The sequence below is a fragment of the Physeter macrocephalus genome, chromosome 1, assembly GCF_002837175.3.
Source record: "Physeter macrocephalus isolate SW-GA chromosome 1, ASM283717v5, whole genome shotgun sequence".
NCBI classification, from domain to species: domain Eukaryota; kingdom Metazoa; phylum Chordata; class Mammalia; order Artiodactyla; family Physeteridae; genus Physeter; species Physeter macrocephalus.
The window spans coordinates 133,538,125-133,553,687 of NC_041214.2; the positions used below are offsets into that span (position 1 = coordinate 133,538,125).

General features: G+C 34.2%; 1 protein-coding gene across 1 annotated transcript in view; it reads left to right on the forward strand.

Moving 5' to 3' along the window:
- Positions 1-15,563, forward strand: part of USP25 (ubiquitin specific peptidase 25) — a 141,245-nt gene that overhangs the window by 100,609 nt on the left and 25,073 nt on the right. Inside the window, exons 18-20 of the mRNA XM_024120127.3 lie at positions 7,237-7,376; positions 12,008-12,121; positions 14,333-14,428. Coding sequence (XP_023975895.1) covers positions 7,237-7,376; positions 12,008-12,121; positions 14,333-14,428 — 350 coding nt within the window. The remainder of the gene's footprint in view (positions 1-7,236; positions 7,377-12,007; positions 12,122-14,332; positions 14,429-15,563) is intronic.

Sequence of the window (15,563 nt, forward strand, 5' to 3'; positions counted from 1 at the left end):
AATACTTCCTATTATATACTTTATATGCTGTTTTGTAAGTTTTTAAAAATTCAGCAGTAGCTATTGGGCATATATGTTCATGTCCCTCTTTAGTATTAAAAAAAAAAAAACTTGAAGAGAAATACAGATGTATTTCTGAAAGGAGCCAGAATAACTAAAAAATAGAGATGGAAAAGGTCAATTCATATGTAATTGTTATGATAGTTATCTTCCAGACTGGGTTTTTAGAAAGCAGTGACAATACTGCCTCAGTAGAAAACATTGTGTCCTGTATAGAATTGCTAGAAATATGCATTTTGAGTTAGTAGAAATAGAATGTTCTAAATCTATAAATTTTGGGCTGAGATTATTGTTTAAAAGATTGGTTTCTATTACTGTATTATCTTACATATCATATTAAGAAATCCATCTTCTGTTACAGGGGAATTTAACATACCACAACTGAATAAGGGAATCTATTATAGTGTTCATTGGAATCACTTACATCCTATCATTAGTAGAGAAATTTCACTTTAATGCCTATGCCATCTTTTTCCTGTTTCTCCTCACAGTTTTCAAAGTAATTTGTTTAATTTGGTGTAATACTTTCAGACAGTCAAAGAGAAGCTGTGTTTAAGTCTCTCAGGTGTGCACTAGGATTATGAGTGACTAGTGGAAGTAATACAAGGAAATCCTGTGCATAAAATCCATCAGAGTGATTTTTTTTCTCTCCCTGCAAATCTTTTCAGTAAAGCTGTAACCTAAGAACCATTAAAATCCAATTTCTTAATGATATTCCAAATAATATTAATTTATATAGTATTAATTAAATGAGTATTTGTTCCTCTTCTCTAACAGGTGACCAAGAAATCCATAGGCATCACTTCTCCCACACGATTCATTGTCTTACTGGAACTAAATAATAAATGATAGAAAAGTATTCTTTAGTCCATCTCACACTACCTCCCTAACCTGCCTACTGCAAAAGAAAACTTACCTTAACACTTATGTTTAGAGATTTAGCCAACAGTTCTTTACCACGGTACATATCGATACATCAGAATTACCTGGGGGACTTTTTCTGAGTATAAACAGGACATACCACCTAAGATTTACTGGGATCAGAATCAGTGGAGGAAGGGTCCAGAATATATATTTTTAAAAAGATGTTCAGATAATTCTCAGGTGTACCTGTGGTTAAGCAGCATGGCTCTAGGCTGTATGTATAAAACAAATTATTCTGAAGGAGAGAGAGCTTTGCCTGTTTTGCTTGTGTTACCCATATCTTACTCAAAAACTATTTGAAGTCCTTACAATATATATAACATACTTGGATTTTAAAAACAAAAAGAAAGGAACTGAAACCAAAAAATGAGGTACAAATGGTCTACAAGTCAAAAATAAGCTGATATTCCAGGAAAGTACAGCTGGTTCCTGAGAGTAAGACCTGGTATCCTCAATATTTTCAAGTTCCTTTAAAACAGGGACCGGGTGATGTTCTTATTTAAATCTCCAGAATCTAGCATAATAAATGACACATGGTTGATGCCCCTTGAATATTTTGATTTGATTTCATTCCCTATGGAAATTGCAATAATGAGTTTTCTAGGGGTGATCCTCAGTATATGGGAATGCAACCATTTTAAAAGGATAGCCAGTGTAAAACAGATAGCTAGTGGGAAGCTGCTGCATAGCACAGGGAGATCAGCTTGGTGCTTTGTGACAACCTAGAGGCGTGGGATTGGGAGGGAGCCTTAAGAGGGAGGGGATATGGGGATATATGTATGCATATAGCTGATTCACTTTGTTGTACAGCAGAAACTAACACAACATTGTAAAGCAATTATACTCCAATAAAGATGTATATGTAAAAAAAAAAAAGGATAGCCAAAATAACTATACATTAGGGGAGAAGGCTAAAAGTATGTTGTGCAGATAAAGCTCTATCCTGGATAATATTTAGGTTTAACTTTGGTTCCTAAGCCGCTACTCCCCACATTGCTGAGAATTCTGTTTGTGGTGCCACCTAGGAATCTGAAGTCTTAAAATTGTTTCTGTGATGATTCTATGCGGCCAGCTTAGCATGGCTCTTTATAGGCTGCTTTTGGGGAATCATTGATTTTAAATACATTTCTGTAAGAAAAATGGACTGCTATTCTTTGATGCAGTACTCTTTAAATATTGTTCTAAATGTGCATGTAATAAGTATGACTCATTAGTAAATTAAGGTATGAAATACTTCTGAAAGATATGAGTTGTTGTTCTTTTTTTAAATAGTTGATTAGAGAGCCAGATCCTTATGCTTTAACAGAAAGTCAATTGCTTGTCAAGTTGACTCTCTTAAAATGCTAAAAGACCATAACGAGGAAAGAGGCATAGAACACCCCCAAGGTCCTCCCAACCCCTTACTTCAACGTGAAGGTGGACTTAAGGAGCAAGTTCTGAGTACTCTCAGAATGTTGGATTTTATATAACAGCCAAATAGGTGAATGAATAAGTTCTATTATCAACATAGAACATGGCTGGAAAATATCTTATGTGGAGGATAGCCATCCAAAAATCTCAGTGAAGCATCCATAAACTAAATAAATGATTTGAAAGATACTCCAGGTAGAGGGACATTTTATACCTCTACAGAGAACTGGTCATTCACAGTGAAATGAGTGTGTTTAGGAGTTTGTAGCTGCAGGTAGGTAACCAAAGAAGACTTCCAGGAATTAAGAATAACAAATGTCACATAAGTAATCACCAGCTGTATTTCAAGCTGAAGCCTGAACAATAACACTTTAATAACTGTGGGACCAGTTAGTACATAAAATGCCAGTTAGTGCATAAAGGAAACAGCGTGTCTCTGTTTATTGAGCTCCTACCATTTATATAGGCCAGCAGGGATGAGACTTCTATAGGGATACAGGACGAACAAAAACTGTTGCGTGAGACTTCTGTAGGGTTACAGGATGAACAAAAACTATTGTGTGTGCAAAAAACATAAAAGAGCCAGATGTTTTGTCCTAATGTTGTTTTAACAAAGAAATGGAAATTGCCTAAATGTATGGTAAAATATTAGTTGTATGAGCCCTTTATACAGAAGAACACAGTATAACCAGTAAAAATTGTATCGACAGGAAGAATGTTTGTTATATTAAGTTAAAAACAGTATATTCAGAATAACTTTTTGTTAAAAAAAATTGGGGTAGGTAAAATCTGGAATATATAATACTAAAAATGTTAATAGTGCTTATCTCTAGGTAGTGGAAAGAGCTTTTTATTTTCCTCCTTTGGTTATTTGTTTGTTCTAGTGAACATGTTTTTTACTCTTCTGGTTTGACAAAATGAAGCTAAAACCTTTCCTTGTTTATGAAGACCCTCTATTATAATCTGACTCCCTTGTAATTCTTCCAAGACTACTATTCTATGTTTCATCTAAACCAGGGTATTCCCCATTATTCTTGCTTGTAGGTTATTTTCCTGTCATTAAGGCTTTGCTCATGAAGTATCCTTCATTTGGAAAATGTCCTCTTATCCTCACTATTCTTGAAATTTTGTCCATTTTAAGACTTTGCTCATATCCCCAAATCTTTATGAATCCCCCTAATTACCCCTGTAGCAATTATTACCTTTTTTCCTCTATTCTAGTCCCAGTCTGTTCTCACTACCAAATTTATGTTATATTTCATCTTGATTACCAGTGTAAAGGCTCATTAATAGCAAGGATTTTATTAATCTTTTATCTGTCCTTATAGTGCCTTTGCATATGCTGTTCCTTCTGCCTGGAATCATCTTCTTTCTCATCAAGATAATTTTCTCTACATATCCTTCGAGACTCAGTTCAGTTGGCGTGCCTCCTTTCTTAGCATGCAGCATCATTCCAAGTGTGTGTATTAGGTCCACAGTGCTTCTGTAGGACCTTGTGCATAAGTCTGTTATTGCATTCAGTACTTCGTATTGTAATGGAGTATACATTTATCTGATTTTGTTGAGAGTTCCTTAGAGTGATTAAATTTTCTGTCTTTTTTTTTTTTTTTACCATTGTTAATACCTAGCTCGGTACTGAAAATGGCATATGCTCAACAAACATGTTGGGAGTGAAGTTTGGGTTTTTGTTTCCAAACTCCCAGAACGCAAATCCTGATAGGTTTACCTACTGTGATTACAGTACGACTCAAATAAGTTCCCTGGAAGATATTTACACAGGGAAAATTCTAGAGGAAATAGTTTTATATGACATTTAGGGAGAATCATTCAGCATCACATAAGGTTTTTGGACTCAAATCCCTATGTGGAAGGAAACCTTGACACTGGGGACCTAAGGTGTATTTGACTATGTCAATCAGATAAAATTAAGTTTTCTCTTAAGGACTTAATTTACATACATTGTCCAGGTTTCCCTGGCTTAGACCAGTGTCACACCAGATGGATTTCTTGGCCCTCATTGCATTAAGCTCACATCCTACTATCAACTACTGATGTTTTATCTATTACAGTGAGAAGAGACAAAGGGGGAAAACACAAGTAATGAAAGCTTTATCAACAAGAAGTCTCTCTCTGTTAATCCCTAAAGCAGCTGACTTAAGCCACTTAATGAAACCTTCCAGAAGCAGAAGACTTGCTAAGCTGGAGTTGTAGTGGTTAAGATTTTCTTAACCTTGTCTATCATACAGGGACACTGAAAGAACATTGCAGTCCAAAGTCAGGAAATATAGAAATGAGGACATTTAACTTTTTTTAACTTCTTTACCTATCTCACACATTGTAAGCATTTCTTCCTTTAGTTTTCCTTGTCATAGTATATTTCACTCCCATTATCCTAATTACTCATACCCAAAATTTAAGTCATCTTCACATCAGTCTCCAAACCTTTATATCTAAAAGGCATCTTGAATCTAACCATTTCTCTCTTTCTTGCCGTCTCTGTTATCCAAAAGAATAGTCATTTCTTGCTCGTATTGCTGTAGTACCTTTTTTTTTTTTTTTTTTTCCGGTACGCGGGCCTCTCACTGCTGTGGCCTCACCCGCTGCAGAGCACAGGCTCAGCGGCCATGGCTCACGGGCCCAGCCGCTCCGGGGCATGAACCCGCGTCCCCTGCATTGGCAGGCGGACTCTCAACCACTGCGCCACCAGGGAAGCCCTGTAGTACCTTTTAGTACTTTCATTGACTTCTAGTTTTACTTTCCTCTCTAATCTTTTCTTTGCAGTGTGGTCAGAATAATGTTCTTCAAACTTGACATGCTGCCATTGTATTTAAAATGTTTATTCACTTCCTTTGCCCTTCAAAACTTTTGTGACTCAAAGGCCTCCGTTTTGTCCCTATCTGCATCATCTCTTGCCACCTCTCCCCTCTTGTAATACTATAGTCCAGCCACACTAGATGCCTTTTGTATTGAGCTTATGCTCACTTCATGGGCTGTTCATTCTTCCATTTTCAAACCTAATCCATTACCCTTCAGCTAAAAAGTCAGTTTATCTCATATCCCATAATCTAAATTACCCTTGCCCCATTTTATTCCTATAATGTATTATTATGATATTGTCACAATTAACTTTCTCCATTGTTCACTATAAACTCCATGGGGGCAGGGACTGGCTGCTTTGTTCACACTCAGAGTCCCAGTGCCTAGCCTAGTGCCAGGCACGTAGTTAGACACTTAATTAGAATTCATTGGATAAATGAATGCTCATGCATCTATGTTGAAATTACAGTATTTCTTTTTGAATAATATTTCACTTTGAGAAAAGTTTTAAATTAGTAAAATATTGGAAAGGCTGACAGTAATCCTGTCATGTCCCACCAATTGATTGAGCAAGGACTCACTTAACCTATCCCAGTAACGCTGTAGAATATTTTAGTGTACTTTCTTATTTCTTTTTAGCCATTCATTAGCTTACTAATTCATTTGTTCCATTAAGTTATTGTGTGCTTATTATATGCTAGGTGTTGAAGATAGCAATACAAAAGGGAGATAGCATCACTGCTCTTTCGATTCTTACAGTCTAGCAGGGGATATGGGCTTGAAACAAATACTTAACAAAAATAATGAAGTTATAGTTGTGGTAAGTGCTATTAAATAGAAAGTATACGTTTACTCTAGAGCAATTATTCTCACCTGAGAGTGATTTTGTCCCTCAGACGGCATTTGACAATACTGGAGACATTTCTGGTTGTCACACCCGTGGGGACAGTACAACTGGCATCTCTAGTGGGTAGATGCCTGGGTACACAGGAAAATCCTCCACACCAAAGAATCATCTGAACCAAAATGTCAGTAGTGTTGAGGCAGAGCAACCCTGCTCTAGAAATGGGGTTATCAGGAATACTTCCATAAGGAAGTGATATTTAAACTAAAGGATATATAGAAGTTATTAGATGGGGGGGATGAGAATTGGTGAACACACAGGCAAGGGGAAGAAAATGAGGAAAGATCCAAAAGTTGAAAGGTACACCTCCTCTCTGATGTATTAGATAGGCTGAAAAAAGGGTAGTATGTGTTCCTTTTTGAGTAAAGGGCAAAGGACACCAGGCGATGTTGGAGAGATAGGCAGAGGCCCATTTATAAAACGCCTTGTAGGTCGTATAAGGATTTTGGGTTTGTCTGTTAAATACCCAGTGGACATTCAGAGTACATTGTTGCATCTGTGGGTTTCAAACTCAGAACATAGGCAGTAGATATAACTTTAGGAGTTCTTCACAGAGGTAGTATTTGAAGCCTTGAATTTATATTGATACCAGTTTGTCAAGTTGTAATTGTTTTTCTCTGACAACACTCAGCTACCAGGAACAGGTTCAGAAAAGATAGAAGGGTTAGGATTTTGTTAGGTAAGTATGAAAAAGGATACTGTGTCCAGAAAAACAGCTACTGTGCTCTCTGTGCTCTCTACAGACACTCAGACCAGGATTGTTGTACAAAGCACCCCCCTCCTTCTTTTTTTTTTTTTTTTTTTTTTTTGGTAGAATGCTCGTGATTTTCCATAGTTAGACTTTGATACTTATCATGACAAAAAAATTTACTATGAATTTCTTAGCATAAACTATAATGAGTGCTTTCTTCAGTAATTATTTGACTACTCTGAGATCTGATTCTTTCTTTTGGTAAATTCTGGGGGAAGTGCTGTATATTGAAGCATGTATTACTTTAAATTGAGTAAGTAAAGTAAAATTAATTATTGTATAACTTCAAATGAGAAATAAATAACAGATATATCTTAGTATAGACTCACTGATTTATATTAGATATACAATTGATTCTTTTCTCATGAAGCACAAGCAGGAGAACCAGAATATCTAGAGCAGCCATCAAGAAGTGATTTCTCAAAGCACTTGAAAGAAGAAACTATTCGAATAATTACCAAGGCATCACATGAGCATGAAGATAAAAGTCCTGAAACAGTTTTACAGTCGGTAAGAATTTTTCTTTTAGCTCTCTGAACATACCCATCAATGTTCATGAGGTTTCCTAGCAGTATAAGGAGAATGACCTGTCTGGGAGTCAGGAGAGACCAGGCCAAAGGACGGTTGTGCTTGAACATGATGAGTGATTGAAGGTGTCACCTGACTGCCAGGCTGTAATTTCCTCAGCAGTAATTTTTAAAATGCTTCTTTTTAAAAAAATAAGTTTCTATCTTCCTGTTAGAGAATTATGAAAAATTATAATATAGACTAAAATAGTCATTTGATTTGGAACTTAAAAAAGAGGAGTACAAAATTTAGCATTATTTTTCTTTTCCCTCAACCCCTTCTCCCATCTTTAGTCTTATTACGTTGGAATAGTTGGGAATATAAGGTATAAATTTCATTGTTTCATGGACTGTGTTTAACAAAATACTAGCTAGTCTAGGTTAGAGTATTATTAGTAGAATAAATATGATATTATAAAACACTTTATGCATATTTCAGTAGTGTCCTGTATAAAATTGTCATTATAAGCCTCCTTTATTGGTAATTTTCAAGTATTCACGTGTGTCTTTTTATAAAAGTAAGTTGAGCACATTGGTATTGCATTACGTTTCAATGAATATGATATTCTGAGAGATGTTGTTTCAAGAATTTCATACTACAAAACTATTCAGTTGCTATAGTCATTTATTTTTTATTTTATTAGTGAGCACAAGCAACTCTAATATGAGTTTCATGATAGCTAATTTTAGGATTTGAAGATTCCACTCCTAGAGTGCTAAAGCGAACAGGACATGTAATTTTTCAACACATAATTTTCCACTGAGTGATCTTAATCTCAACAATAGCCTGCTAATTACAGTGATGTCTTTAATATGATAAGATCTTGATTAACCAAAATATTCAATTAATAGAGTATTCTGTTAATTATGTTTTGATGAACAAAGTAATCAGAAATTATTTTTTTAATTTCCTTTTTGAAAAAGTTTGATTATATATCATCTTACCATAAAAAAATGTATTAATATAGATAGATTTTTTTTGATCATTTCAAGTTTTGCAAATGTCCCTAGAGACTAAAAAACTTGAGATGAGGAACTGCTAACTCTAAAGCACTTCCTGAAAAATGCTTCTTTTAATAGATCTGGGATTTCTACTTCTTGGGGGATGGTAGAAGAAACCCTAGGGAGGGAGAAAAAACACAGGAGTAGATAACAAGGGAGGAATATTTTTGCCTGATATAAAAAAAATAATTTGCCAGGGCATTTGCTAATTAAGATTTTTATTTGTTAGAGCCTACATTATGGTTAATAAGTGTCATTCTTTTAACTGGTATCAGAAAGCTGGAAGCATTACTTAGCTTAATGTAGAATCATGATTTTTTTTTTTTTTTTTTAGTTTGGCTAATCATGTGTAATTTAAATTTGTAGAAATCAGCACTTAAATTTTGATTGATTAGTTTATTCATATGGATATCATCTTATAAGCTAGCAGTCTACTGCTTCACCTTTACTTGAAAAAAGATGGCATTGAGGGAATATGATAACTAGCATAAATATTTTTCTATCTGGCATATCTTCTGGAGTAGCACCAATAGTTGGCCACATTGTCTGTATAAATTCTGCAGCATGTCTAAGAATATATTAATCCTGACTGTCTGACCAGTGGTTCCTAGTCTCATGGTCAGTTGCTTAGGATCATGGTAACCACCTACTGGGTTTTCTCATTTAAAGGTACACCTTAGAAACTAAATTTCAGAGTCTTCAGATTTGGGGATTAAATAGTCCTGGGTTTTTGAATATTAATTTTACTTCTTGCTAGCTATGCAAACTTGAATAAGTTGCCTAATTTTTCTAAACCTTACTTTTCTTTTATATAAAATGGAGGTGATTGTCGGATGAATTAAGATCATTTTTTTTAAGTGCCTAGCATGTAGTGTAAGCCCTAAGTCGCTCTTTATTTCCTTCTGTTACTTAAATCCTAAACATTTCACAAATATACAATAAATATATATTTTTATTTTATAAAACTTTATATAAATAAAGTTCCAACCTTAGTAGAAGAAGAATTTCCTGGAAAGCTTAGAATCACAGAAACCATAGAGAGATACTCTCCAAATGTTTAGACAGCTTGCTTTTTAGAAGAATGTCTTTCATTTTAAGTGAAATATTTCAGAAAATTTAAAAATTCAAAAAAGTAGACTCTAAGAAAGGATCATGCATATTTCCACTACCCAAAGTTAATCACTTAATAAGTTGGTATGTTTACTTTCATTCTTATTTTTATATACAGATTTGGGATTTATTTTTGTAATTGAGTTACTACTGCATATAAAATTTTATATCTTAACTTTTCTTCTTTTAATCACTGAACATAACCGTTTCCCCATGTTACAAACTAAAAAACATTTAATGGTTGAATAGTATTCCATTAAGTGATTAAATTCTTATTTACTTACTCATTCCCCCTTATATATTGATTTCTACTTTTACATTATTATAAGTAGGCTGTTAAAAATGAAACTTTTTCCATATTTCTGGTTATTTCTTTAGACTAGATTCCCCATAAGTTAGTAGGTTAAAAAGGTATGAGCATATTAAGGGAGCCAAAGGTGTTGAAGATATATAGCTTTCTAATCACCCTTTTATGGGACCACTTTTTAAAAAAATCATGTATTTAATAGATTTCAGGCAATTAACAAAAATCTTTGTGTTCTAATTATTTTTACAACTTATTAACTGAGGAACTTATCTTTAATCTCTTCCAAGTTCAGCCTTTGTTAAGGTGTTCGTATGGGACCTGACAGTAATAGGAAAATATAAATGTACTTTACTTCAGTGAACCCTAAAATTCTTTATATGAAAATTTTTTATGGTACTTTAGGATATCTAAACTTGATGGACACAGAATAACTACATGTGCCCAAAATTTCTTCCCTTTTTCAACTTTCACCCAAATAATTAATTAGTGTTATTGCTGTTGAAACTCTTCTGTGGCAACTGGAAAGGATTATAGAACATTTATTTTTCCTAAGTGCAGTTTTTTTTCAAAGGAAACATGTCATTTTGTAAGGATAAGTATTCTAAGGAATACATTTTCTGGTTGCTACTTGCCTTAAATTTGTATTTTTTCTTCTTAATATAGTATTGTTTTGGGTTGGTTTGCTTATGAGAAATTTTTCACCAAAAGTGCAGACAAATTTCTTAGTTTACCTGCTTATATTTCACTCTTGTGAATGGAGACGTAGGACAATTCTTCCTCTCTCAAATGCTGGAAGGATTAAAAATCCTTAATTAAGTGTCATAGACCAAGCTTATCTCTGTAAGTAGTAATATTGGGTTAGGATTATTCAGGTATAAGCAATTTCAAGAAGCATAATAGTATAATATTTGTAATACCTATCATTTATAGAACAACAGTTAACGTGTCAGGTTTTGGGTTAGCTGAATACTAGCTCTCACGATCATGACAACCATGCAGGTTGGTTGTTTCCTTTTGAAAAATTGAGGACTCAAACAGAACGAGGAAAGCTTTTCTGAAAATGTTATGGTTAAAGATAACATTTCTTTTAAAGGAAGCAATGCCGGTCTTGGCCATTATTCTTGTTTTACTGTTCAGTTAAACTTTTTCTGCATATGTACTTTGGAAAAGTCAGAAAGCCTTCACATCACTAAAATTTACCTGTATTTTAAACTGCAGTAAAACCACTCTGTTTTTATTAAAATTTTCTGTTTATTTGATGTCAAAAGTAAAGTTCATCTTTGCTTAGGGAAATTTTTATTGTGCAATTTGAAATTACTTAAGCAAGCTGCTTTCAAGCACCTTAAGCACTTCTGAAATTTGTTTGTAGGTAAATAGTGAATATGCTAGTTATAAATCTATTCAGTAAAGTAAGATACTTGTGAAATCTGAACAGTGTTTTGAATGAACCATATTAGTGTCTTTGAGTGGACTTTCTGGATTTCACACTGGCTTCCACTCCTTTAGTTTGGGTTAGTGAAATTCTTAGAATTCGTTAACAAAGAAAAGAAGAAGAATCTGACTGAGTTTTAAAAAATGGATATCACTTTCTAGCAGCTTTCCCCAAAACAAGAATTCACTGGACACTCATGATATAAATATATTGTACTAGGTCTCATAGGCTGCGACCGAGTGGGTTTAAACACAGCAGAGTGTGGATATTAAGTGGCTATACAATCGATTATTAGAAAGGTAAAATCATAAGAAAGAAAACTTACAGACTCTCCTGGATTCAGAGGAGGTCATATCTTATTTTGATGGAGATAGCAAGAAAGGCTTTGTGGAGTTATTAGAATTTTAAAAAGTAAATTAAACTTTCACCTGTAAAGACAGCAGGAGGAAATACAACTTCAGTATTAACTATTTTTAAGAATTTGAAGATGCTTTGTGGGAAAAAAAATTAAAATTTAATTTTAGTGTTTGAGATGCAAAGTGAAAGCTGGAAATCTTGTATTATTACCTGATTAATGCATTTGCTTTAATGTTCAGTTTTAGATGTTTTCATTTCATACTAAAAAATGCAGGTAATTTTAAAAGGATCAAGAGTCTATGCACTTAAACTGAGTGCTTCCATTGTGCTCTTTTCTAATGTTCACAATAATGATTTTCTTCTGCAGAAACCTGAAAATACCACAAGCCAACCACCTTCTAACCAGCAAGTTGTAGAGGTGGCGATTCCTCATGTAGGGAAATTTATGATTGAGTCAAAGGAGGGGGGTTATGATGACGAGGTACCTTTATTATAGCCCTCTGCGCTGTTTCCACTTGTTTTTTGCTATTTAATGCAAGAACTTTGGGCATGCCTGCAACCTCACATTGTCTATTGCTGCGTAACATACAGCTTTGCCACCCACAGTCTGAAATTACCTTACCAATTGCTGACAGTACTTCAAATTTCAAATGAAAATTTAAGTAGAAAGCTTATGGATTTGTCAAAAGAATAATTTTATGTTGCTAGAGTTAATTCTTCTGTGCAGACATAGGATTTGTTTACTCTCAGGTTGATAGGTTTTGATAAGGTTTGTTTAATTAAATAGCAGAAATTTTGAGCACTTAAAAATATTTTCCTTTCCTACTTTCCTTGAATTATTGATTATAACACTTTGCCCACCATTTCCTACCAGAAGATCCTACAGTCTGATTAGATATAGATTAGATACAGATTAGTGTATAGATAACTGTTTTGTTTTGTTTTCTTTTCTTCTGCACCCTCTGTGTGACTGAATTGAATGATTCATCAACATGGTCGAATGCCTACCAGTGTTGTATACACTGGGCACCTCCATCTTATCTCTTCTTACTGCTCCACTGTTAATTCTCATCTACTTAGTTTTCTAGCAGTATGGAGGCATTTTTGTTTCCCATGATATGGTTCTTGGGAATCCAGATGAAAATTGCTATTGTCCTGATCCCATCAGATTTTTTTTCCCCTTTACCACTTTTTTCTTTGCACTGTTCAGTTTTGATCTTTTCTGTATTTGAGGGGGGGGCCAATAAAGCTGTTTCTGAATAGTAACAACAGAGAAGACAGACCCTGGATTCTATCATTTGTTAGTTTTTACTGGCATGGATGAGAATTGAATGTATATTGAATAGTTTTTACCAAGTAATGTTTTTTTCAGACTTACTTCAAGGTTATAATTAAACTCTTATATGAGTTAATCACCAAAATCAGAGGTGTCATAAAGACATTACTATTACTGTGCTACTGTAAGAAAGCATGGGCCATAAAGAGAATAAGAAGCAGGTTTGTGAGTCAGGAACTGGCCAGAAGAATTTTCTGAAGCAGTTAATGTTAGGTATATTGCAACTGTCAGTGTGTACTCCAAAATAAATACCATGGGTAATAGGTTCAGTGAATCAGAGGTAATGGATGCAGTCTCTTTATTGCTCTAATATGATAGCTTCATAGTGTCTTGAGTTGTTTCACCTTGCAGATATTTTAAAATACAAACATTTAAGAATACAGTCATCTCTTGGTATCTGTGGCGGATTGGTTCCAGTACCCTCCCTGTCCCCAGCAGATACAAAAGTCCACAGTTGCCTAAGTCCATTATACAAAATGGCCTAGTACATAATAAACTATTATGAAGACAAAGAAATATTTAAATATTTAGAACTTAATAGCAGTGCGTTTTTCTGTTTAACTCTTACCATGTTGGTGCTTGCAGATTATGGAAACTGGCATGTTTTTAATAAAAACGTTAATTTGTTGATCAAGCACCTTAGTGCTTGTTTTAGGGTGAGCCTTCTGGCATTTAAAAAAGTAGAATTGTAATTAATCATTTAACACTACCTTTTGTGCAAGTGCTTATGCTGTTGGCAGAGTTTTGTGTTTTGTGTATATGTTTTTTTTAATTCGTTGGAGTGATAGTTTAACAGTGCATGTGCCTTGTAACTTTTAAAAATAAGTCATATGGGTACAGGGCTGCTGCTTAGATATATTTAGACTGTATGGTTGTGCAGGCAAGGGTGCCTGGCCAACTGGCACAAGTGGAGTTGGAATTGAGCTAATGCTGTGCTCCCCGAGCCTTAAGGAAGAGGCATCTTTTTTAATAAAAAGAGTGTTGCTTTTTCTAAATGGTTCTATTAGAGAGCAGCACATTTTTCTAAATTGTTTGTCAAGAAGGGGGGTGCCTTTTAAAAAAATTCTTCAGTTCAGACAAGATGCCTTTTTGCACTTCGCACAAAGGCACGATGTCAGCTAACTGTGGCCCTGTATGGAAGATTTCGAGATACTTATATGCATATCAGATCACATTTGCTACAAAAAAAATGCAACGTTTGATTTATAAATAGGGAAAAACAAAGGACTTTTAACATGCATGTAAAAACAAAGGACTTTTAACTTGCATGTAAAGGAATTATTTTGGTTTTTTGATTTTTTTTTTTTTTTTTATGATAACCATTCAAAAGTTCTTACTTTAAATCCCTTGTGGCAGATCATGATGACACCGAACATGCAGGGTATTATCATGGCGATAGGTAAATCCAGGAATGTATATGACAGGTGTGGCCCTGAAGCAGGGTTCTTTAAGGTACAATGAACATTTTCATTTTATTTATTTTTTAAATAAACTTCTTAAAATGTTTTATTTCCTTGAATTAAATTTGTTTTCCTATATACTTTCTCTCTTCCTATCCATGGCTAATCATGGCCACCTAATGTTCTAGGGGTTTCTTTTATGCATGAATCTAAGACTGATTATTCTTTTTAAAGTCAGATAATTAAACAAAAACAAAGCAATTTACCTGAGTTATCCAAATAGTACACCTCTGATTTGTTAGCAGAAATTTATTGTATTTGTATTTGAAGCAAATAAAGGGTATTGATGGGCAAAAATAGGAACTGAGTAAATACTTCTGGTAATAGGTTGTTTTCTCCTCTGATAATACTGTTAGTCAATATTACAATATTTGTCTTTAATTTTATTATCATTTCATACTAAATTGCATTTAGTTGTTTCTAAAATGATTCATTCATTTATTATCTTATATTTCTTATTTGTTTTCTCCATAATTAATTTTAATATCCTAGTCATTTCAAGACTTGAGACCATCAAGCTGATGGATTATTCCATGACTAAATCTTTATTCCCTCTAATACCAGATCTGTTGTTTTGATTACATTATTATTTGTTCTTATATATTTGAAAGATGAAAACACTGTGTTTGGTTTGTCACTTTCTTTAGGTTAACCAAAGCCAATTGATTATTTTACCCCCCCGGCCCCTTTTAGTGTTTGTTATTAAGAAAAAAAAACAGCTTTATTAAGGTATAGTTCACTTCAACAAAGCTACATGTTCCCTTTCTTGACATTTAAAATCTAAAATTTTCCCTTAATGTTCTATACCACCATTCACTGCAATCTTTAAGAAACTGCTTATTTTCAGTGTTTCTTTCGGTATATAGCATAAACAAAGGCCTTGTGAATGGTAGCCTTATTATATCAATAAACGCTTTTGAACTGGTTAGAATTAGAGTGACCAATCATCCTGGTATGCCTGGGACTGAAGGGTTTCCTGGGATATAGGACTTAGGTGCTAAACTGTTGAAGTTCTGGCAGACTGGTCCCAAGATGAGTTGTTCACTCTGTTAAGATCCCATGAGAGAGGGTTTCCCTGGTGGCGCAGTGGTTGAGAGTCCGCCTGCCGATGCACGGGACACGGGTTC